Source organism: Falco naumanni, chromosome 3, assembly GCF_017639655.2.
Source record: "Falco naumanni isolate bFalNau1 chromosome 3, bFalNau1.pat, whole genome shotgun sequence".
Classification (NCBI taxonomy): Eukaryota; Metazoa; Chordata; class Aves; order Falconiformes; family Falconidae; genus Falco; species Falco naumanni.
In genome coordinates this window covers 69,943,864-69,966,617 of record NC_054056.1, presented here as the reverse complement: position 1 = coordinate 69,966,617, position 22,754 = coordinate 69,943,864, and the positions used below count along the sequence as shown (strand labels likewise).

General features: G+C 37.3%; 1 protein-coding gene across 4 annotated transcripts in view; it reads left to right on the top strand.

The window, feature by feature from the left end:
• NOL4 (nucleolar protein 4) overlaps positions 1 to 22,754 on the top strand; it is a 201,398-nt gene that overhangs the window by 151,621 nt on the left and 27,023 nt on the right. For all 4 annotated transcript variants that reach the window (XM_040587951.1, XM_040587952.1, XM_040587950.1 and 1 more), the window contains one exon: positions 11,653 to 11,766. In XM_040587951.1, coding sequence (XP_040443885.1) covers positions 11,653 to 11,766 — 114 coding nt within the window. The remainder of the gene's footprint in view (positions 1 to 11,652; positions 11,767 to 22,754) is intronic.

Genomic DNA, 22,754 nt, shown 5'->3' with positions numbered 1-22,754 from the left:
TACCCAGTGTAGTAACACTGCACTGGCAATGGTTTTAGCTTTGGGTTTTTTTCTTGTACATTATAGCCTACCAGTTATCAGTAGAAGTTACTCCTTTGATATCTTCCAATTGATATATAGGTGTGCAAAACACGTTAAATGGTTTAAAAACACAGATACCGAGCTTACAGTTTGAGCATCCAAATGCTTTAGTAATTGTTATTTAACCAAAACCCATGAAAATTATGATGGTATTCAACTGTCAGTGTTTTCGGACATTAATATATTACTTAGTAGCACAAGAGTGGGCTAATAATAAATCTTCTTTTGTACTTCCAAACCCCAGAAAATTTGGAAGAAACTAAGTAGCTACACATCTTATGGTTGATGTGTTTTAGCTGTCTCTCTGGCCTTTAGATGACAATAAAATCACCTCATCATTACAAATAGTTATCATTTAGTGATTAAACATATCATTTTTTTTAATGAATCATCTGCAAACCCATTAGTTACATTTAAAAATTACTGGAGATGATTGAATTTTACTGATTCTCTCTTTCTCTCTTTCTCTTCCTGCAGTCTTTGCAGAATGCTTATGATTTCTCTATGTTGCTTAAGATGTTAACTGACAGTTTTAAGAACAAAGTATCAGGTTTATTTGTAGGGTAAGACTGTTACTGCATAACACAAAAGGCAAAGACAGAAAATAAATGTATGTGTTTGTGATTCTAATCTTCTGCATGATTTTATTATTTGAAACATTGGGATAACACTGTTTCTGAACAATGGAAACACAGATGAAGAGAGACAGGTAGAATAAAGGACATCTGTACAGATAAAAGTGCCAAAGACTGACTGGTGGTGTACGTGTCAGATTGCAGCCTTCCAAAATAAAAGAAAGAAAAACAGAAAGAAAATATTTTCTACGATACACTAAGTAGCATCAGATTGCATCTACTCATTCTGGCTGAAAATAATTCAGCAGCATCAAGTTCAGCTTTCACAATGCAAAATATTTTTATTTTGCTGTACTTTCAATTGATTATACTTACAAAATTAGCTAATGCTAGCAAGTCTCCTCACTGTTCCAATTTATGGCCTCATTACTGTCATTATTCACACTGATGAGCAGTTATGTAAACTGGCTCATTTTTTGTGATCTGAAAGACTTGCACAACTGTTTTGCAGTAGGAATAAGGGGCTTACAGTCTGACCCATAAGAGCTAGCTTGGCTTGACTTCAGTGCACATTTGCAAATGTTACTTTCATACAAATAAAGGTTGCAGGAGCAAATTTATTCCTGGGAGGAGAAAAGGAGCAAAGATTACCAGGAACATGAATCAAATAGGCAGTCTTTATAGTTCAGAAGTATTCCCTGTTTATGATGGGCTTTATTTAAACAAAAAAAAAATTACCCTTTAAAATATTGACTTTGCTGCCTATGAACGGAAGTGACAAAGCACTGGAGCTCATGCCAAAGATTTCAGCCCTCTTGGGCCTGAAAGGAAATCTCCTGCTTTCCTGTTCACAGGTAGGAACACAAGCCAAAGACTATGCAAAGGCTTTGGAGGAGCTCCCATTAACTTCCTAAGAAAATAAGTGGTTGTTCATGTTTATGTCTAAAATAATTCCAAAATGTAATATGTATCCATTTGTTGTTTTTAATTATTTTCTGGTTTTTAAATTACTGTATCAACATCTCCTGATAATAGGCAGCCTTTAAAAATGCTACCATGGACAGAGACGTTTGACTGTATGATTGTTTTGTATGTACTTACTGTTTTGACAGTGGAAAAGAATCACTTTGTCTGGATAATAGGATTTGTTCAAAACACTCATGAAGGGACATGTTGGTGTTGATTTGCATAACGTAGTACCCTCAGATACAGCAAAACGGGATAATGATCTCCTCAGGAGCAACAGTGCTACCGTTGTTATATTAAATAGGATGTCAGATAATAATCTCCACGGGAGATGTCTTTTGCTGTAGACTTATTAAACACAAATTTTTCATTTTGTTCAGCTTCAGAATGCTATGTTTTGAGCATCTATTTGCAAGAGAAAAAGAGAATAATCTTATATATGGCATATGACAGTTCAGACTGTGTGGAACACTTCAGCTGTTCAGCATCATATTGTGAAGTGAAAAGAAAATGTACACGCCAAGTTAAATAAGTGTAAGACTGCATGGTAAAGATGAAAAAGCGTGCCTGAAGCCTGTTTCTGTCAGTTATTTGCCATCTGTAGTCCAGACAACAATCCTTGCTATATAACAGGCCAGTTCTAGCTCTGAGGCAATGGGACAGGCTCAGTCTCATGAGTGTTCATATTGTTAATTAATGTGTTTCATAGTATTAATATTTTTAAGAGATTGGTTATAGTCATTACACTTCTGCTTATGACAGATGTCTGTGGACTCCAAGGCAGCTTGCATAGCTTCTTTTTACTAATATTCCTTTGAGGAGTTCCCTTTCTGCATTGGAAATGCTTTCCCCATTTGACTGTTTAGCTTGTAATTGTGCCTTTTTCATTCTGACACAAGCGCATCCCTCAACAAGGCACTGTTTTTCTCATTAATTGTAAGATTGTTTTTCTCCTCCAATTGTCTCTTGCTTATAGATTGTTGAGAATGTTCTTTTACTAAATTCTATGGTCTTGCTCAGAATCTTTCATTGGGAGGGAAGTTCGTCAAGTTCTGAAATCACTGGCTTTTGGAGGGGATCTCCAGGTTGTGCTCCACCTGCGCTATGCTGTAGCACTTCGTGAACTTCTTAATGTTCTTAAAGAAATTCTTTCTGTTTTTTCTTCACTAGCCCATACGCAAAAGAAAAAAAAATATTATTGCCTCTTTCTCAAGGACTAATATTAATGAGAATTCCTTTATATACATTAAGAGTTTTGTGACCTATATATGCTATACAAGAGGAGTTTTCTTTCTGAAATGGCCAAATGACCTGTTTCATTATTTTAAAATCCATTCTTTAGACTTGTCCCAGCCCCTGTATCTATAGAAAACTGCCAATGAAAAAAAAAACAAAAGTAGACAGCTGCTGAGGATATGTGGTATATATTTATTTAGCTACAGTCCATAAAAATTTTAGATGCTAGAAATAATCAAATGCTTTTGAACTGACTTAATAATTACATTTTCTTACTACTGTCTGCTTTGTCCCATCCTCATGATCTCCTATCATCAGTCTCACTGCATTCAGTTTGAAACTGCATCTTACAGTATCTTTTTACAGTTATGTCATTTTCTCTGTGTGTATCCTAATGCAAGAGCAAGGTTTTAAACTGTCATTCACAAAGCGATTCTTCCTTTTGTTTAAGCAAAAGGAAACCCTCCTTCCTAGGCACTACTGTAATACAAAGTGATAGTATCAAAGAACAAAGTGCTTTTATATATTGGAGAGAAAAGGCTAGTCACAAATGTTTTTCATTGTCAGAAAGCAAGTTTGGATGTGTCAGAGAAAAGTCACACTATGCCTGAAGACAGCTCCTCAGATCCCTGTGTTGTTCATCCTAGCCCCTTCTGTCCTATCACCAACCGCAATAACAAATAACTGAGCTCTTTATCTGTCATTTGGTTGTGCCAATTTGCTCTAAGAGGTATTTCAACAATTTGCAACTCTGAACATCTTGATCAAGGTGTTTAAAATACGTTTAGAGGCTTCGAGTGCTTCTGTGTTGTGACTGAGAAACTTTGGGGGGGACTGGTTTTCAGAAGGGGGTACCTTTTCTGAAATTTGCCTTGTTAAGATTTCTCCGGATAGACATTTAGCTTCTGTTTTTAAGTTTTAGCTTTAGAGAGGGGAAGCTTTCATTATTTACTGAATTGAGTGCTGAATAGTCCAGCTGGCCATGCAGTCACATGGCTTTTCGGTCCTCCAGCCCTGTTATGGCTGGAAAGGTCATAAGTGTTTTCAGGAAGATGAGGGTCTGTGGATCCAGGGACTCATGCTTAATCTTGATTAATGAGCTGGGAAGCATTAAGGAAATTATCACAAGAGCAGTTACATGAAGATGTACAAATAATAATAGAGTTGTTGCTCTGTTGATTGGTCACTTTCTAAGCATCTTACCCTTGTTTGACAGTGGTTAGTTTATGTAACAGTCTGATGGCTGAAAAAGGGCAAAGCTTTCTCTGACAAATTTTTATTTTTTCCATTAGGTCTCACATCCTTAAAAAACATATTCTAGAAACAGTTTCCCTAAGGCTATTAAATTTTACACACACACACACACACACCCCAAACAATTAAGTGATTACTCATATGACTTTTAAGAACTACCTTGTAAATTTGTCTCAGATACCTTGTGCTTTTAAATAACTTTTGGAAATATCGGCAATTTTGGAAAAGAGAGTGGCAGAAGAAGTTATACTTTTTCCAGTAACCTTGGAAAATGTGAAGTAGTTAACTTTGAAAAAGGCATGCTATTTGGAAAAAGAATTAAAACTAAAAAAATAAAAAATACCTAGCAACCTGATAGTAATTAGTCTTCTACATTCTGTGACAGATGTAAAGATAGGAATGCAATTTTGATATTTGTTTCACTTTTTCAATTGCATTTCAAAGAAAACCAGTCCCCTCCAAAATGGCAATAAGTTCTGATGTAGGGGGAAAAAAACCTTTTTATGGAAAAAATATATGGTGTAAAGGAATGTTGACCCTGATGAATTGTAAACTTTAAATCAGAAAAAAAGTAGTAAATATGTCAGTTTTTCTTATACCTCTGCTTAAGTGTTACTTGATAGCTGGTTTGTGCCACTAGGTTAAGGGTAGGGAGCCAGTTCAGTGTCTGTTTAGGGGAAACAGGAGATAATGTTAAATCAGATTCAGTTTTTCCTAGTCCTCTGGAGTTTTACTAGTAAACTGCTTTTGGAGTGTCAAATCCAATCTCCACCTAACTCAGAAGGAGTTAGTTCAGCATGACAATTCCTGGGCTTCTCTGTCACTATGAAATACCCGATTAATTTGGGACAGAGGCAATCTTACCGAAGTTTGATTGAGAAATTAGGTGACTTGGGCTCCCTTAGTAATTGGTGAAGGGCTTAGATAAACCAATCCAGAGAGGTTCGTTCCCAGCTGTCTCATGAGTCAGCTTCTGGAGATACCTGTCTTTCCAATCAAACAAAAAAGAATCCTAGATGACTAGTTTAGACAAAATACTTGTGTTTTAGGTGGATAAGGTCAGACAGGTATTCTTTTTTCACATATTTTTTATTTATTCACATAGTCATTTAAAATTTCTGCTAGCTCCACTGAAACCGCTTTCTCAAATAAGTGGAGCAGGACTTCGTCCCATATACAGGCGCAGCAGCAACAGTAGGAGCAGAATGGTGGTTGATTGGAATGTGTTGCTTGCTTAACATTTAGGCAGGAATATGAATATGTTAATATATATATATGGATATATTTAGGTGCTGTCATAATCAAGGTGCAACATGCAATGTTTCAATTAAATGTACTTTAAAGCTGAAAACTTAAAAATTTGATGTGACCATCACTGAACATTTTAGAAAGCCTCTTCTGCCATTAATTAAAAAACATTTCTAGTTATATCTTTGAATTCCTTACTAGGTGTTACAATTGAGTATCACAAGACTGCAAGACTGAGCAAAATATATCAAAACCCAGACTGAAATGCAGTGCTACAAGCATTAAAATGCCAGTCCGGTTTTTCATATTTCACTATTCTGTACTAACTGACAATTATAAAAGTATGTCCAATAGAGTGCAGTACTGTACTTCAGTCTGTAAATTTAAAAATACTCTGTGGAAAGGTTTCTGAATTCTTTGTAACTGTGTAGTGTAGGAAAGTTCTGTGTCATACATTTCACTGCATTACACTCACTAAAAAATCTCATTTGAAGATAATGCGTACCCTCTCTTATAAAGTGTTTTGGATATTTTCTATGAAAATACTCTCTTTAGCTATCGCATACTGTTATAAATATGTTGGGGATTTTAACACATTGTGTTAGAACTTAGTAAGTTTATTATGAATGAGTTGTGGCGTATTTGCACTATTTCATTTTGGAAATGAACTAGCCTTACGGGACCTAAGGAAAAAACTGACATGCAGGAAAGCACTAGTGAGTATCATGTTGTTAGGAGCACCAACGTGCAAAGAAGTGCTTTGTGGTACCTCTGGAAATACTCGGTTACTGTCAGTGAGGTATCGTAGGCATTCATCTTCACCTTCAGATGCCCAATCACTGTGGAAAATTTAGAGCTTTTTTTTTTCAAATTTGAGTAATAGTTAAAATATTTTCTCATTCACATTTTTTGTATTAGAGTTCATACATCTTCTCCCAAGTAACAAGCAATAGGACAAGAGAAAATGGCCTCAAGTTGCACCAGGGGAGGTTTAGATTGGATGTTAGGAAAAATTTCCTCACTGAAAGGGTGGTCAGGCATTGGAACAGGCTGCCCAGGGAAGTGGCTGGGTTACCATTCCTGGAGGTATCTATAGGACCTGTAGATGTGGTGCTTAGGGATGTGGTTTAGGAGTGAACTTGGCAGTGCTGGGTTAATGGTTGGACTTAGGTGATCTTAGGGTCTCTGTGAACAAAATTGTCACTTTTATGTTTATGCGCTCACAACTGCCTTATACTGAAAGATCTTTTCAGTACTAATTGGCCTAAACTAGAGAGTAGTATTATGCACAAATGTCAGGTTATAAATTTTGGCATTTTAGCAGGTGTGCATGTGTGCCCATTATCTGAAATAATAGCTTTATTTTTCCATAACTGAGTCTGGTGTAATATGAGTATCTAGACCAAGCTTCTGTATGACAGCGTTGTGTTTTATTTATATAAATACTGGATTTCACAAAAAATGCCAAGGTAGACAACATCTCTAACCACAGGAGGACAGCATGTACAGCAGATTGCAGACTTATTTTTGGTGAATATTCTGCTCCTAGTGGTTTAGACTGAAATACAATCTATTCTATCAGTAAATGGTAGATTTCTACCGAAAAAGTACACTTGAAATGAGAATATAGCAGGTTTTTAGATTCCTTATAGAAACACAGAAACTGTGTGAATGTGCCCAAAAGGGTATTTTGTTTCCCATGAAGATCCTGCAAAGCTACCTCCCTTTAAACAGAAGACCTGGTGGTATTGTATACAGTTGGCATAATGCAAATGGGTATTTTACAGCACATTGAAAGTGCCAGTCTCTTTTATGTTAAGGAATCAGAGATTATACTAATAGAGCTCATTTCTAGAGAATTTGAGCCAAGGATTTCTGATTTCAACTACTAAAAAATCAGCAACCTTACAGGACTACTCTGTAACTCCAGAAAGGCACTTTATTTTTTGAGAGCCAGATCTAAAGACCACCAAAGCCATGGAAGAATCTTCATTAGCTTTAATGTTCTTTAAAGGAGACAACAGTTACTTGACTACAAAGAAGTATTGACTAATTTGATTTTTCATTAAGAAATCTGCAAAACTATATCTGTCAATAATTTGTGCATACTTCAGAAAGCGATAAGGGGATGAGTGTATAAAGTCTTCATGTCAATTTGCACAAAAACGATTTATCTTAAAACCATGCAATAGTTCCTTTCCAATATGGTGGTTATGTGTGCTTGTTGCTTTGTCGTCGTTGTCATCTACAGGCTCTGTGATGGTCACGATAATCAAGTTTAAATTATCTTGAAATGCAGTTTCAAATGTATGAATAGACTAGAGGGGGTTGGTCATATCCCTTGGGCTACTGAAGGAATTTCAACCACTTCCTGAGTATTGGTTGCTTCAAAAGATGTTAAAAACAGACGCATCCACATGTACATGAAATTTAACAGGTTTCCCTTACTACTTTTGTCAAAATGCTCTTCACCTACATCATGTTAGAGGCTGAATGTTAGTTGTGTCAACTGAAGAGATGTACAAAACCAAAAAAAAATATGTGTGTTCAAAATGTGGCTGCTATTTTAGTGCAGTCACAAGCAGTATTGCGTTTCCAAGTAAATACAAAAGAATTCTGTATACTGCTGCTGTGTGATGGACAGAGGCATATAGTCTTTTCAGAAGGTCTGTATTAAGCTGTTTAACAGATTCCCTGTAAGTTTTATTCATCTCTTCACCTGAAAGTTATTGTAAAATTTTCACATGCCTCTCTTCTATCTGTCAGCTGTTCAAAATGACAAAAATGTTATCCTGCCATCTAATTTTGCAATGTGAATTGCTTGTTTTGGTAGACTAATATTTAGAGGCTTGCTTCCTTTCTGTTGCTTTACACATGAGTAGTTCCAGTACAGTTATTTCTTGCTTTACGTCACTGTGAAGTGAAAGAAATTCCAGACTGGGGCTGTGAATGTTATGTATCAAACAACACTAGGTGCATTCTACCAGTAAAAGTTGACCAGGAATTTTTTGATAATGCCTTTATTTTTTCCCCTTTTAGAAATGTTAGTTGGTCAAAGGTTTTCTGTTTTGACATATTCCAGTAAAATGAAACCTGGCTTCCAATGGGCAGGCTGGGGATCCAGGGACTGTGGAGGGAGCCCTCAGAAATAAGGACTCCTTGGCTCCCACATTTCCTGCTGTAGTCCCAAACATGCAGGAACCAGCACTCGGCTCCCAGGAGCCTGGGAAGCTAGAAAACTCTGATTTGGCTGAGATCTGCAGGATCCCTTCTGCAGAAATGAATGATGTTGCTTTTGCCATGTTTTCCATGGCCTTTATGTCTCCCCCTTAGACAGGGAGTTGAGAAATGTTCAGAATCCAGCAAGGACCTGGATGCTTGAGCTTGTTACAGAAGTGGTTTTGTAGCTGATAGACATGACAGAGATCATGAATAATCAGAAGTGTAGAAGATGAGGAAGTTAAGCTAAACCAAAAGGGACCTCTGAGATTAGAAGATGGGGCTATTAATTGAGTTTATTTAAAAAACATTTTGAAAAAAAAAGTGGATATTTCAAAGCAATTTTTCCTCTTAGGCAAGGCTTTACAAAATTGATCTTTTTGACATTTCACAGATACGACATCTCATGGAACAGAAAATCTTTTCTTTAACAGCTTTACTTTTAGTGACAGAGGACTGTGTTCATCTTCTCAGTGAGTGCAAGACTAGGGCTGTGCCTGAGCTGATAGAACCAAACCTTGATCAGATGATTTTTCACCTGTGCTTTGTTACAGTAATTTACTCCCCAGGTGATTTAACCGTACATTCATTACGTTCTCCCTAAGGTTCACTCTAGATAGTTCTTGACATGAACATATCAACAGCCAGCTGCAGTGATGAATAAGAGAAATTATGGACTAAAACATATTTCAAGAGGCAGATACTCCATTACCTGGAGATTTCCTCTTTTTTTTTGGAGGAACTAACTTTGAGTTCAGTATTTCAACAGTGAGCACATTGCACTCCTTTTCAGAGAGAAGCACATGACTGCTTGATCTTTATGGTAACTCTTTATTTTTTATTTTATAAAAATAATTCAATAAACCTGTTATCTCCCATAAACAAATAAGCTGTAGGAACTTGGGTTCATTTTACTTTTTGGTCAGAACATTACTTTTTTGGCTCATATGCCACCTTCCAAAAATCTATTGAGAGATATATATCTAATTCTAATTAATCATTAAAGATCTGAGCTGGAGGAATTAACCAGGTGTTTACTCACCACTTTTCAAGAACATCATTGTGTGGCCACTGCTACGGGACCACACTGAGACTTCCATGAAGCCAACATAGTCAATGTACCTTGAACATACATAAAACTGGCATGTACAGTGATACTTGGCCACCAAATGTGAGGAGGGATCTAATGTGGCTAAGTGATGCAATAATGAGTTCAGAGTAACATCACCATTCTAGGGAGGGAGAATAATAAATATAATGCTTTCTCAGTGAAAACCTTCTGCAAAGACTTACTCCCTCCTCTGGAGCTCTGAGGAAGCTGTCTGCTTTAATGTTAACTTCTGTAACGACACCAGGGTTTAACATCAGCATCCCTCATCTCTTAGACTGATTTATTTTCAAAACTGGAAACAAGTTCAATAGTTTGTTCTGTCAAATCAATCCAAGTATATTTTATTGTAGTATTGCAGTCTCTGATTGTCTTTCTTGCACAGCTATCATGCTGATGCCAGAGAGCTTGTTCTTGTATACATGGGGAGAAATAAGCCTATTGCACTAGTGAGGGAGAACCATAAATCCCTGTCTAATTCTAAAAGCTAGTTCAGCTTCTGCTCCCAGACAGACTGTAGTCCCATGCATTAGGAAAATACAGTGTCAGATTAAAAACTGGCATTCTGTAGAGCAGATCCAAAGTCAATAAATCGACTTTAATTTTTAAAGGTAAAAATGTAATATTAGTAACAGTTGGGCTCCACAGTTTCTGGAATGTTATAAAAAACATAAAATCAGTTGAGCCAATATAATGAATCTGTTCTAAGAACTGTTCAGTTCTAAGAACTGAATGGGAGTTCTTCAAAACTTGCTTCTAAAACTCAGTGACATTTCATAGCAGATTCATATTCATGCTTTTTAAGAAGGTAAAACTCTTAAAAAAAGAACAAAGCCCGCCACCAAAATAATCAACAGCAAACAAAAACCACCCCAAAACCCCAACACACATGGCCAGTTCCTCGGTAGGTATACATTTACGTAGTTATTTTGAGTTCAATGAAGCTTTGAAAATTTATGGAAGTTCAGAACCTGGTTCAAAAAATTACGGTCTCTGGAATGAGCTTATATGTAACACATTACCTGTGTTATTATCCCCATTTTCTTTATTTTCTTGGTAGTTCAGATATTTTTGTATATACCTTTGTATATTAATGAAAAAGATGGATTTTATTGTAAGCATCGTTCAGAAAGATTGTTTTGCATGTAATTAGCAAAAAAAGGTGTTTAAATGTTCTTCTTAATGAAATGGCAAGAAAGATCATGTTTGAGTTCATAACCAGCAATGGACCTAAAAAGATTTTAGCATTCCTTGTTTTTTAGGGATTCATTGCACCTTTAACCGAAAACATAGTATGCTATGAAGGCAGTAATGAGATATTTTGAATTGGAAAAAAACCCCGTATCTAGCTGAACCACAAAATATCTACGTACGATGTTGGAAGGCTGGCATTATCAAAAGAAAAACAGTGTTTTTTTAAAAAGTCATTTTAATCACATCAATCATGTTGTAGCAAGAATGCAAATATTCATATACTACAGATTGAGACTGCTCTGAAATGTTCTGACAATCTGTTATGTTTTGAGTGATGTTTCAACCCTATCACTTGGGGTTTTTGTTTTGGTTTTTTATGACTATAAAAAAACACTACTCATCTCTGTCACATGCTGTAGAGAATAAAAAGCCTTTCAGTTTTCTTAACAAGAATCAGACGGCCAGGGTGCTGCTGGAATGCAGAGAATATTCCACTGTCTGTTCAAAGTACAGCTTAATGAGCCAGACTAAACACACTGGACAATAGAGCTGTGGGGGGAAAGGGCTTCTCGTGGATCTATGGATCGGCTGCAGCTTTAACATCAAACTAGTTTCATTTTTCATCTTTACAAGTTCCATTTCCCTGTTTTGTTGGTATAAACTGCATTTCAATGAGTGGACTTTCCTGCCTAGGTGATGGTATTGTGTGCTTTGAAAAAGGGTATCGTGGATTATGCTAGAAATAATTTCTGTTTCTTTTTTCTCTCATAGTCACGACCTATTCCCTCACACCTTACTTCAGCAGTTGCAGAGAGTATCCTGGCTTCTGCCTGTGAGAGTGAAAGCAGAAATGCTGCAAAAAGGATGCGGTTGGATAGACAGCAGGTACTGTGTTCTTTGGGGGTCTACCACATCCATATTTATAAATGCACTGGACTCATTTACATAGGATGCCATGCAGAAGGGTGGTGCAATCCCTTATACGTTTCTTGCTAGCAAGAGTAATTAAAATACAGAAACTGTAGTTCTTTAAATGAATACACAAACATGTCTTTGTCTATATTTACATAACCTGTGTGAGGATGGCTAGTATATTTATAATGTCCGGCTGGAGAAAGCTATATATTTGCTTTTTAATGTTTGTAGATTTTGAGGGCATAGTATGTAATCTGCATACTAGAATTAAAAGGAACAGAACGTACAGTATATGTAATTTACATAAATAACAGAAATGGTGCATGTATCCATGAGTCACTGTGTTTATCTGTGCAGATATTCTCTTTCAAAATGTGTATGCATTTGTAAATGTAAAGTGAAATAATGTAAGTTTCTGAAAATACCTATTTGCCTGAGACAGAGAAGTTACTGTGATAGATAGCAAAATGCTGCTGGTTACCTTACTAGTGAGTTTTTAAAGCTTATATCAGTATTTATTTCATTTTTTTCTAATGTGTTTATTCACCTATTATAGCGCATGTTAGGATTTAGTTATTTTTAGTTTGCTGAGAATTACATATTTTCTTTCAAATTTTTGAAGTAAAACTGATAGCATGTTCCAGGCTTTGATGATTTAGTCACTCCACAGATGTAGTGAATGTCTAAAGTTCTTATTGCAAAGACTAGTATGCTGTATTTGTCTTCATGATTATCACAAAGTCAAATCTCAGTAATGTCTCAGTTGTTCCAAAATATGCGTCTGTCGTGGCAGATGAATTTTTTGCGTGGAAAAGAACGTTTTTTTCAAAGAACATTTTCCTTTTGTACGTAGTCCATTGCCTTCTTTTTGGTTGTGCCACAACTGGGTAAAGGTTTGTTACTACTATCCCTAGAACACTGATAGTTTAGGATCTGAGAGTGGATATTGCTACTTCTTTTTTGCTGTTATATTTTTTGCTAGGATTTTCATTACTGTGGTACATTTGCCTTTACAAATCACATGGGATATCAAAGCATTGTAATGTTAAGTGTGGCTTAGTTTAGAAGTAGTGCTCATTCAGGTTGTTTGTTCTCTGATTTGTTAGTAACAATTAAAAAAAAAAAAAAGCTACAATGTTGATGTGCTTACCTCAAGGAGAAGTAGAAAAGACTTGTGCAAAAATGTTACTTTCCTTGCACAAAACTAGTGATTCGATTCCTTGGTCCAGCCAGCATGAGGCAGAGTTTTCGAGTGATTTAAATGAGAATCCCATAATACTGTCCAGGGAGCCAGAGAGCTGTTGAAACAAAAACAATTTTAAAACTGTAGAGAGAACTCTAAAAGCATATTAATAGGATTTCTTTTTCCTTTCATTTGTGGTATTACTATTACAGAAGGATTTAGTAACCATTATCATTGAGGGGAGAGGTATTGTTTTTCATTACAGAATTAAAAGTCAGTAGGGGGAATGGCTGCAAACTGACCACCTTAAATAAAGTCGTGATGTTAAAGTAGCAAAGCTGCCTATGAAGAACAGGTGCTGTGTTCTGCTTCCTTCAGCTCTATCCTCTTTTTGGCAGTGAGTTCTGGGAACACTGTGGAGACAGTTGCAAATAACACCAGTCATTTGATTCAGTAAGCAGTAAGTTAGCTGGGTTGATGTAGCTTTGGTGCTTGGAAAACTATTTTTGAGTTCAGGATAGATTGCTGAATAGTTTTTGCTGGAAAAAAAATATGGGAATGTGTGTTAGGTCGCTTCATAAAACTTACCGTGAGAAATTTACCCTGCAGGGTAGAATAGTTAAGTCATTAGAGAAGTAGAAGACCTTGGTTCTAGTCCCAGTTCCACTGAAATTTAATTATTTATTCCAAGTATGTCACATTAACAGAGTAGACTGAGAGAAAATTATTCCAGATTATTTCTGAGTGGGGTGTTTAACACGCTCCACTGTGATCAGTTCTTATGCTGACATGGGAAGTGGACCTGTATCCTCACATCTGGGGAGACTGCCTTATGGGTAAAAGAGTTCTGTCCTCCTCTGCTTCCTATTTTTTCCTCTTACTTTTAAATTTCCTTCACTTTTCTTCCATATATCCAAAAAGAAATATTTTTCATTGGATTTTTTCTTAAACAGAGTAAGAAGGTTGAAAACGTTCAGTTCAGCATGTTGTTTTGATTGTTCCATAGCTCTAAAAAAAGGGGGGGGGGGGGGGGGGGGGAGAAAAAAAGAAGCTTTGTTGCCTTGTTTCCTTGTTAACATGTTTCTGCTTTTCCTTTTTAAACATAGCTTTTCAAAATTGGCCATTATACCAGTGGGTGGACTCGGGCTTTGAGGACCCTTCAGTGGAAATTTGGGAGGAGGAAAGGGGAAATAAGATTTGGATAATGAAAATTACCACTTCATAAATTATATCAAGAGATCTCCTAATAGAGGACAAGCATTAGACAGTCCTGGAAAGTAGATTGTTAAGAGGATCTGGTAAGAGCACTCATTCAGTGCTTCCCCTCAGAGCTGAATGAAAGTGTTGCATTAAAGCTGCTTTTTTCTTGCACGCAGCACAGTGAAGGTCTGCCTTTTATTCTCCAGAGGGGTGATCTGCCTCAAAGTGAGATGTAATTTGCATCACCACCACCACCTTTTTCAGAATATTACTCATAAAACATGTATGCATAAGAATACAATGAGTGTTGTGCCCAATCCTGAAACTAAGACAAAACTTCAGCATCTTCCTAGCTCGCTGAATGCCTTTTCTTGCCTTGTTTATGCTCTTTCATCTTCTCCTCCTCTCCCTGGCACAACAAGGTCCCTGAACAGGAAGTTCTGAGCATGTTGCATGTACATCCCTAATGGAAGCCTGTACTTTGGTAAAAAAATATGAATTTCCAAACTAAACATGTTTTTGCCTATGGTGTTAATTTTAGCAGTGCTTAGATTGAAAACCATCTCAATTATTGCTCAGCAAAAAGAACCAGCTTTAAAGTCAAAGCTATGGAAACTTATCTCTTCAGAAGCAACCTCTCTGAAGCGTGTGTGTGTGTGTCTGCATACACAAATACTGCATCTTATGGATGATTCTCTAGAAGTATTTATGATAGCTGCAGATAGCCCTGATCTAGGGATATTGTTAAGTCTGAAGCAGGAAGAAACCATCCTTTTACCTATATGCCTTAAATTCCACTCATGTGATCTTTGTATTTCCTAACTCAAGGCTGAAAATTTATGCCTGCAAAAATTCAGTTTTAAAAACGAGTGAATGAAAATTACTGTCATTGGCATCAATTACTTATTTTCAAAAATTCTTGTTTTTCATGGCAATAATGGGAAAATCAATGCGATCTTGCCTGTCAGGAAGCTAGTAACTTCCCATGTTTTTTGAAACTGCTACAATAAAAGCATTGTCAGTTTCTGAGACTTCTCTGTAAAAAATATAAATGTGTTTAGTAGGTATGGTAGCTTGGACTACAATGCTTTGGCTGTCTGACCATGTTAGATGTTACTCAAGTGCTCTCTTTAGCTTCAGTACATTCTCATTATCTTGAGATCAAGCTCTGTTGGTTAGCCAGTAGCTTAAGCGCCAAGAAGTTTTGTTTGATACTTATTACCTGACTGAAGAGTTCTGTCACTTCCACTTTTTAATTCTGCCTGATAGTAAAAATAATTTATTCCCTTGCTCAAATTTTATAGACTTATATATTGAATTGGTATGGGTTTACTGACACTACTGCCGAACTGTGAAATAATCATGACACTTGGTTGATCTTTCCCAGTCCAGATCAGGCGGTGGCTACAGAGGCAATGCAGAGCTTTTGTGTTGCTCTCCAAACCATCTCTGCTGAGTCTGGATACTGAAAAAGGGTGACTCCAGTCTTGAATTTTGTGGAATTTTTTCTTCACAGATAAAAAATGTAGGAACAATAATTGGATCAACCTTCTATGACTTGCTTCAGTCAGAGACGGAAGAGGCATTATTTGAATCCCTAAGGTTTCCTGTGCTTCTGAGTGATATCCTAGAATACTTTCCTGGGATAATCCTTCAAGAAGCTTATTATATATATCTCTAGCAATATTCAGTGTGAAGCAGTTGCTCCGAAGTGGATATTCTGGACTGCTATCGACAGGGGACTAGTGAAACAAATTAAGTCGAGCTAAAATACAGCCCTTTTTACACGCATTCATTACATGTGTGAACAGGATGACTTATTTTGTTGTGTCCTTCACTTTAGAAACCAAATTGTGTCTTGATTGGGCAAAAGAAGAATGGTTAAATAAGTAGAAAAATCTGGAAAACAGTCATCCTGTCATTACTGTCCTGGGCAGTGAACAAAGGTTGGGTTGCCTGTTTGGTGCACTGCTGCTGCAGAAGCCTTGGCTCTGTGGCTCTACTTGTGTCAGTCACAGAAACGGAAGTTTTGTTTTAAGAGCTTAATCATTGTCAGTCTCTGCTTCTTCCGAACGTGGTGTAATTTTCATAAAACCTTATCATAAAACAGGAGTGGTGTTGGCCTATGGTACTCTGTGTAAAGTGGAGGTGGATTAGTCTTGTTCCTGTCCTGTCAGAAATCAAAAAGACCAATGAAAATTCTAAACAGAAATAGTAGTTTGTATACATCAGTATGTGATAGGACCTGCCCCTCTACTTTCCTGAAGGGAGATGAGAAGGTGAAGTCTTCCTTTGGACAAACAAATAAGAATGATACTAGGAAAAAATTGCCTTCATTTTTATTTGGACACAAGTGGTTTTTTAACAGCTGCCTTTTGTTTCATTGTTTAGAATTGATTCTTTTGTATGCTGTCATGTTGCAAAATTTATGAATGACACTTTTTCTTCTAATTGAAATAGGAAGGTTTTGGCGATAAGACAAAATGTCAGCATCTGAGAGTGAGGAAAGGGGCTGAATATGGGAAAGCAGGAAAATAACTGAATCATAGAATACTATGTCTGTGGAAGTGTATGAACGTTTTTATGGATGTCCTGCCTAATCAGCCACATCATTTATAACATTAATGTAGCTTCATTCACACCATGTTGATTTGTCTCCCAGTTAGGAATCTGGACCTTTGAGAAATTATTATTATAGGAGACTAGTGGTCACATATGACTGCGAAGCCAGTGGACTGGATTCTTTCCTGGATTCCATCCATATTATTTTAGCAATTTGACCTCCATTTCAGTAAGTAATGTCACGGAAGGGCTCCTGTAGCGTGCAGAATTTTTTGGTCAGCCAAAGGAGTGAGCTATGTACACTTCTTTCATCCTTACGCCCCAAGTGGACATGCAATGTATGATTCTTTTCTAGTCACATAGCAAGTGTAAAAGTTGAGCCCAAAGAGAGCTTAAGCTCAGAGGAAAATGAAAGCTATCTTACATATCTTCTGTCCTAACAAAGGCATTTCTCAGACAGAGCTGGTGGTTTTTAAATTAGTAGGCTTTTCGCTGACTGCTTGTCAGTCAATGTTTTATAGAATACACATGATAAAAAGAGGGTTTCTCCATTTTTTTTAAATGTGAATTTAAAGGGTTCAATTTCTTTTCATTACAGAGACTAGGTGAAAATAACAACAGTCAAAAGAACTTTATAGGCCGACAAAGGTGGTGTCCTCATACCTTTGCTGCACAGACATCAGAATAATACTTTTTTTAGGTTTCTTTAGTTTTATTTAATTCAACTATTCTTTATCACTATCTACGAGGCAAATGGGAGGTAATACAGTGAAGCTATTAGGATATGTGTATGCCTGCATGTGCACATGGGAAATAATTTACAGTGAACAAACCAGTTATACATGGACTTTCTTTAATTCTTCACATGAGATCATCTTTGGAAATGGCTGCAAGACAACTTTCTCGTTGCAAGAGTATTACTTACTTCATCTCTATCTCTGCTTCAATTATTTCACTCTGTTAGGCATCTCAAAGCTCCCTCAATGTAAGCACTGAATGTCTTTTTTTTAAAAAAAATCATAAGGTTAAAAGATATGATGTAAGATTAGGATAAACAAAATCATGATAATGTGCATGTTATATTTCTGAGTCTTGTGGAAGTTACTAGTTTAATTATGAAAGCTAAACTCAATTAAAAAATTAATCTTGTATTATTTGAGCTTTCCGAGTTGGTAAGAGCAAGTTTATGCACCGTGCATAGACTACCATGAACTATGATGCTGTGAAGCAGTCCTTTATGATAAACATTGAATGCATTTTGTAAGAAACCTCTCATCAAGATGACAGCTATAACTATTTTCCATGCTATGATTCGTAACCAGGCAAATTAAATATCAATAATCATGGTGGAGTGAACAATAATATCTAACCCTCAAGGAAAAGAAAGTTTAATGATCCCAGGTTTACACTGAAACATAAATGAATGTAAGTTTGCAAATGGACACTTTAAACACATTCTTCACCCCCATTCCTGTTTGGGGGATAAAAGGAAAGCAAGTTTAGAGTTTTCAGTGCTTTAATAGCATATGACTAAGGTATTAAGAATATTGCAACATTTAGTATTTTTAACAACATTGCTTTTAGGTGTTAGAGGAGTAGGAGTAGGTGGCTATTAGGTTTCTGACAAAGCAATTACGGCCTAGACACATATGCTGGGAGCTGACCTGACATTTGCCTCCGGATAGTTGTCATAGCAGCAACCTGAATAGAGCAGCTTGATACAAGTGCCAGTTGCAGACTGGATACGGGTTCCGTGCTAATGCAGTACATCTGAATATTAATAAAAGTGCACATGTACTGCCACTTAGAAATCACCGCTACTGTGTTTCCTTCCATTTATATCTAATTCCTAAATGTTAATTTTTAAAGAAATTGAGGTTTGTAAGGAAATGTTAATGAACTTCCTCCGTACAATTTCTGGTGCATTTCTCTGCATGTAACAAGGGGATTGACCTAAAGAAAGATTCTTCAAGTACAGTTTTTTAACAACAAACTCTGGCTGTTGCAGACCAGGAAAATTTTGTGTCTCGATTAAGAAGGAAGGAAATTACTGGTGAACAAATTATAGGTAATTGTAAGACTGTTTTGGAAGAAACTAATTAAAAATCTGAATTGCAATGAGGGCATGGACTCTGCAGGATCACTGTATCTGGCTTTCAGCAGCGAGGGGGAAGAGATCTTTAAACCTTCATATTTTAAGGACAGTGAATTTGTGTTTCAGCTGGCCACTAATGCACAGCTGCTAAATCTTGACACTGAGCAGTTATTTCCTGCATTACCCTTCAGACAGCAGGAAAGATGGAAGAAGGATATATATTTGTGTCCCTGTATGTATGTTCTTGTTCTTTTTTTTATTTTTATTTTTATTAATGCGTACTGCAGCTCCCAGGAGGAAGGAAGAAACAAATTGTAGGGTTCTTAAATGCTCTCTTCATTGTTTTATTTATATTGTCTTGTCTTGTATCAAGGGCAGATTTGGACAATATTTGTTACAGAAAAGGGAGTTATGCAAAAACATCTCCCAGTGGATGCTGGAGAATGCCCTGCTGAGGCAGTGCTTCTGTGGCAAAAAGCTGCAAATTCAGAGGGAGCACAAAGAACAGGGAGATGGAGTCATTGCCATAGCTATTCAGTATGCTGGAAGAGCACATCGACTATACATCCTTGTTAGAGGTGAAGGAGAAAGTATCAGGAGTTCCCTTTCTCTTGGGTTTCACAGAGCCTAATTTGCTCTAGAGGATGGGAAAGAAAAGGCACTTTGTCCATGCTGACCACAAGTGTCAGCAGTGTGGAGGGATGGAGCCATTACCTCTCTCTGCTGTATATTTACCTAAGATCTGAAAAATTCCAGCTGAAAGTGATTTTCACTTCAGAATTGGAGGCTTGTGGAGTCTTAGATAACAGAAAAGAGTAAAGAGAAGCAGGTAGTTCACTTAATATAAAGCAAACAAATAGAAATTGTAATCCCAAAAACCACAAGAGGCAAAAGTCACTTTAGCTTGCAAAGAGCTCAATGCCTCTTACACTATAGAAGCTTTATTAATAATAGCTTTTTGTATTCAGACATCTCTTTGTGATTTAGTATTTAATAGGGATCAGAGTGATTTCTGTACTTCAGTACTTTATCCTTTTTTATCTGTGTTGAAAACGATCACTAAGATGACTGTAATATCCTTGGATACCCACATGCTAGTTTGCATTTCAGGCCTTGTTCACTTCCATCGTTTCCCCACCTAATGATTATTTTACTTCTGAGCTGGTCTTTGGTTTGCTTTTGTGGTTCCAAATGATATGCTTTAACCACTGATGCACAAATGTTATGCAGGCACCATTTAGCTGCATGTGGATTATTGTCAAGAGATCAAATTATGTACTAGTATTGGGAAACTTAGCTTCCTACCCAGAATGCACTGGCCATATTGTCAAGGGGAAGAAAATAAGCAGTGTGCATTGTAATTTTAAATCCTGCTGCCTTTCAAGTCAGTGGCAAAATTCCTGATTTCAGCAATGCTGGACAGGGTTCTGTCATTAGCAGATGCAGCTGGAAGGGACTGCTGAGTATCACAGGGCAACCCTCCTCTCTCCACGCTCCAGCCCAACTTACATTAAATTTGCTACATGTATTGGAAAGGAGTAATGTGCAAGGCATGCAGTTGCAAATAATTTCATGCCTTGGATTTACAGTGAGGCCCCAAGGTGAGCAGCTAATTTTTCACCTCAACACAGAGATCATTAAATTAGAAAATGCTTCATTTTTCCAGGCTCTTCGTGCTGAGCATATATGGCTGAATTTCAAATCTCTGCTGATTTCAGAGAACACTTTAAACACCCCAAGCTGCAATAAGATCTTGAATGTGAAGTAAAATTGATGCCAATGTTAAGTTTTCTGTTCTGGAGGTTGATAAAGCTGAAGGCTGAGAACTAGAGTGCCTGGTTGTTTCCTGGACAGGATCTTTTAAACAGCCTTATCCCCCTTCCTACCATAGGTGGAGTGAAAATGAACGGGGACCAGAACAGCCTTTTCCCTTGTGTCTTTAATATCCATCTCCTGTCAAGCAGGCAGAAGAGGAAAGACTGCTGGAAATGTAGATGCAAAAGTTCTCTCCTCAGGCCTAAAGATTGAGGTTTTTGGAGTCAGGGCTTTTGTTCTTCCTGCCTCCTGTGTTGAAAGCCAGGAATAGAGATATTTTTACTTATCCCTCCCTTTCATATGCAAGAAGATACTAAATGTGAAACATTTTCTTGCCTGTCAGATGTTTCTAGCATAGAGATAAGTATGTTAAAAGCTTGATTTTGTCTTTCCTTTCCTGTGTTTAGCTACTGGCTTCATTGCACACACCCTCCTGCCTGCAACACAGGCAGGGAGTAATATTTCTGGTGAGTATATCCCTGTTATCATGCCAGGATTGGGCCAGTTTAATGAAATCAATGCAAATCCAGTGTGCATGTGCATACTCTTATTTTTCAAGAGTGGTGTATTTTGATTTTGGTTAATGAACTACTAGATTTAGAAGACCTTGACCAACCATAAAATACTACAAAATTCAAAGCAACAGTTGCACAATGGGTTCAGATCTATTCCTTGGTTAGAACAGTGCAATACTCCATGCAGAAAATATATGTAGAAATGTACGCACAGACTGCTTATGTTTGGTAGCATGAACATGCTTGCGTTTCAACAACTGGCTTGATGTCCCTAAACTAAATTTAGAAACATATTTTTCTAAGAAAAAAAACCCCAACAAACTATAATAAGCTGTGGGAGCAGGAGCTGAGTGCATTGCCTGGGAGCAGCACCAGCTGCTAAAGAGGCTAGGCACAGGGCAAGGCAGCCAAGCAGGCTGTGGCCAACAGCCCAGGCATCATGCCAGAAGAATCCTCCTCTGAAATGAGAATATTTGGGGAACAGATTTGTACTGCAGTGCACAAATTTCATGGTTATTACTCATGGTATTTCATATTAAGCTTCAGTTTTACTGTCTCCATTAATGGAGCAAATCTGAAAGTGCATCCTCCAAAGGCCAGTCAAAGTTCATTTCTTTGTTTCTTCCAGTGGGTTATGCTATTCTGGTTTGAGGATTGTAGAATCAAAAGGCCATACCCCAAAGCATCACTTGTTATCTAATGAATCTTTTAGAATACAGAACCCTCATGATAGTTAAAGTTGCAGGATGTGCACCAAGTTCTGTCAAAAATTTAGAGCAGGTCTTCCTCAGTAGCAAAACATTTTCTTTCTACTAAATAGTTTGAGACAGGGTGGGGAGGTCAGGTTTGTTGTTTTTTGGGTTTTTTTTAAATACCTTTTATTTTAGAAACAGTTTTTAAATATTTATTTTTAAACTGTAAAAGTCAAGTTGTACCTGAGGCATTGTTCAAAACCAGACATCCTGCATTGAATTGATAGAAAGAATTTTGGTTTTCACAGTTCAAACTTTAATGCAGATTTGAAATAAAATAATTAGCGACCAAATGTATCAAACACAGGGTAAAATATCTTTAAAATATCTGAACCTAGTGTTGAAAACAAGAGCCAGTCATTAAGTGCATGCAAAATAGTAATTGCTCACTCTCTAAACCAGGGGTCCTCAAACTTTTTAACCAGGGGGCCGGCGCGCGGATGCAGTGGCAAGCAGTCATCTGCGGCTGCTTGGTTTCCCCCCCCAACCCCCGGCGGGGGGGGGTGGGGGGGGGGGGGGGGCGGGGGGGTCTGCAAATACCGGGGGCTGGATTGAGGACCCTGGGGGGCCGTATCCAGCCTGCGAGCCATAGTTTGAGGACCCCTGCTCTAAGAGATGAGAAAACTGGGTTTTTTAGAAGACAGCTATCTGTAACTCCTACTAGAATTTACCTGCGGAAGGGATACCATACTGTAAATATGGTAAAATGCTGGAATGTCCAGTGTGCTTAATTTTTTCCTTTTCAAAGCAGAACACAGACATTTTTAATTAGGTGAAACTAAGAAGTTAATTCAGCATTGACCTCAAATGCTTCATGTCTAGGCTGTCATCTCTCA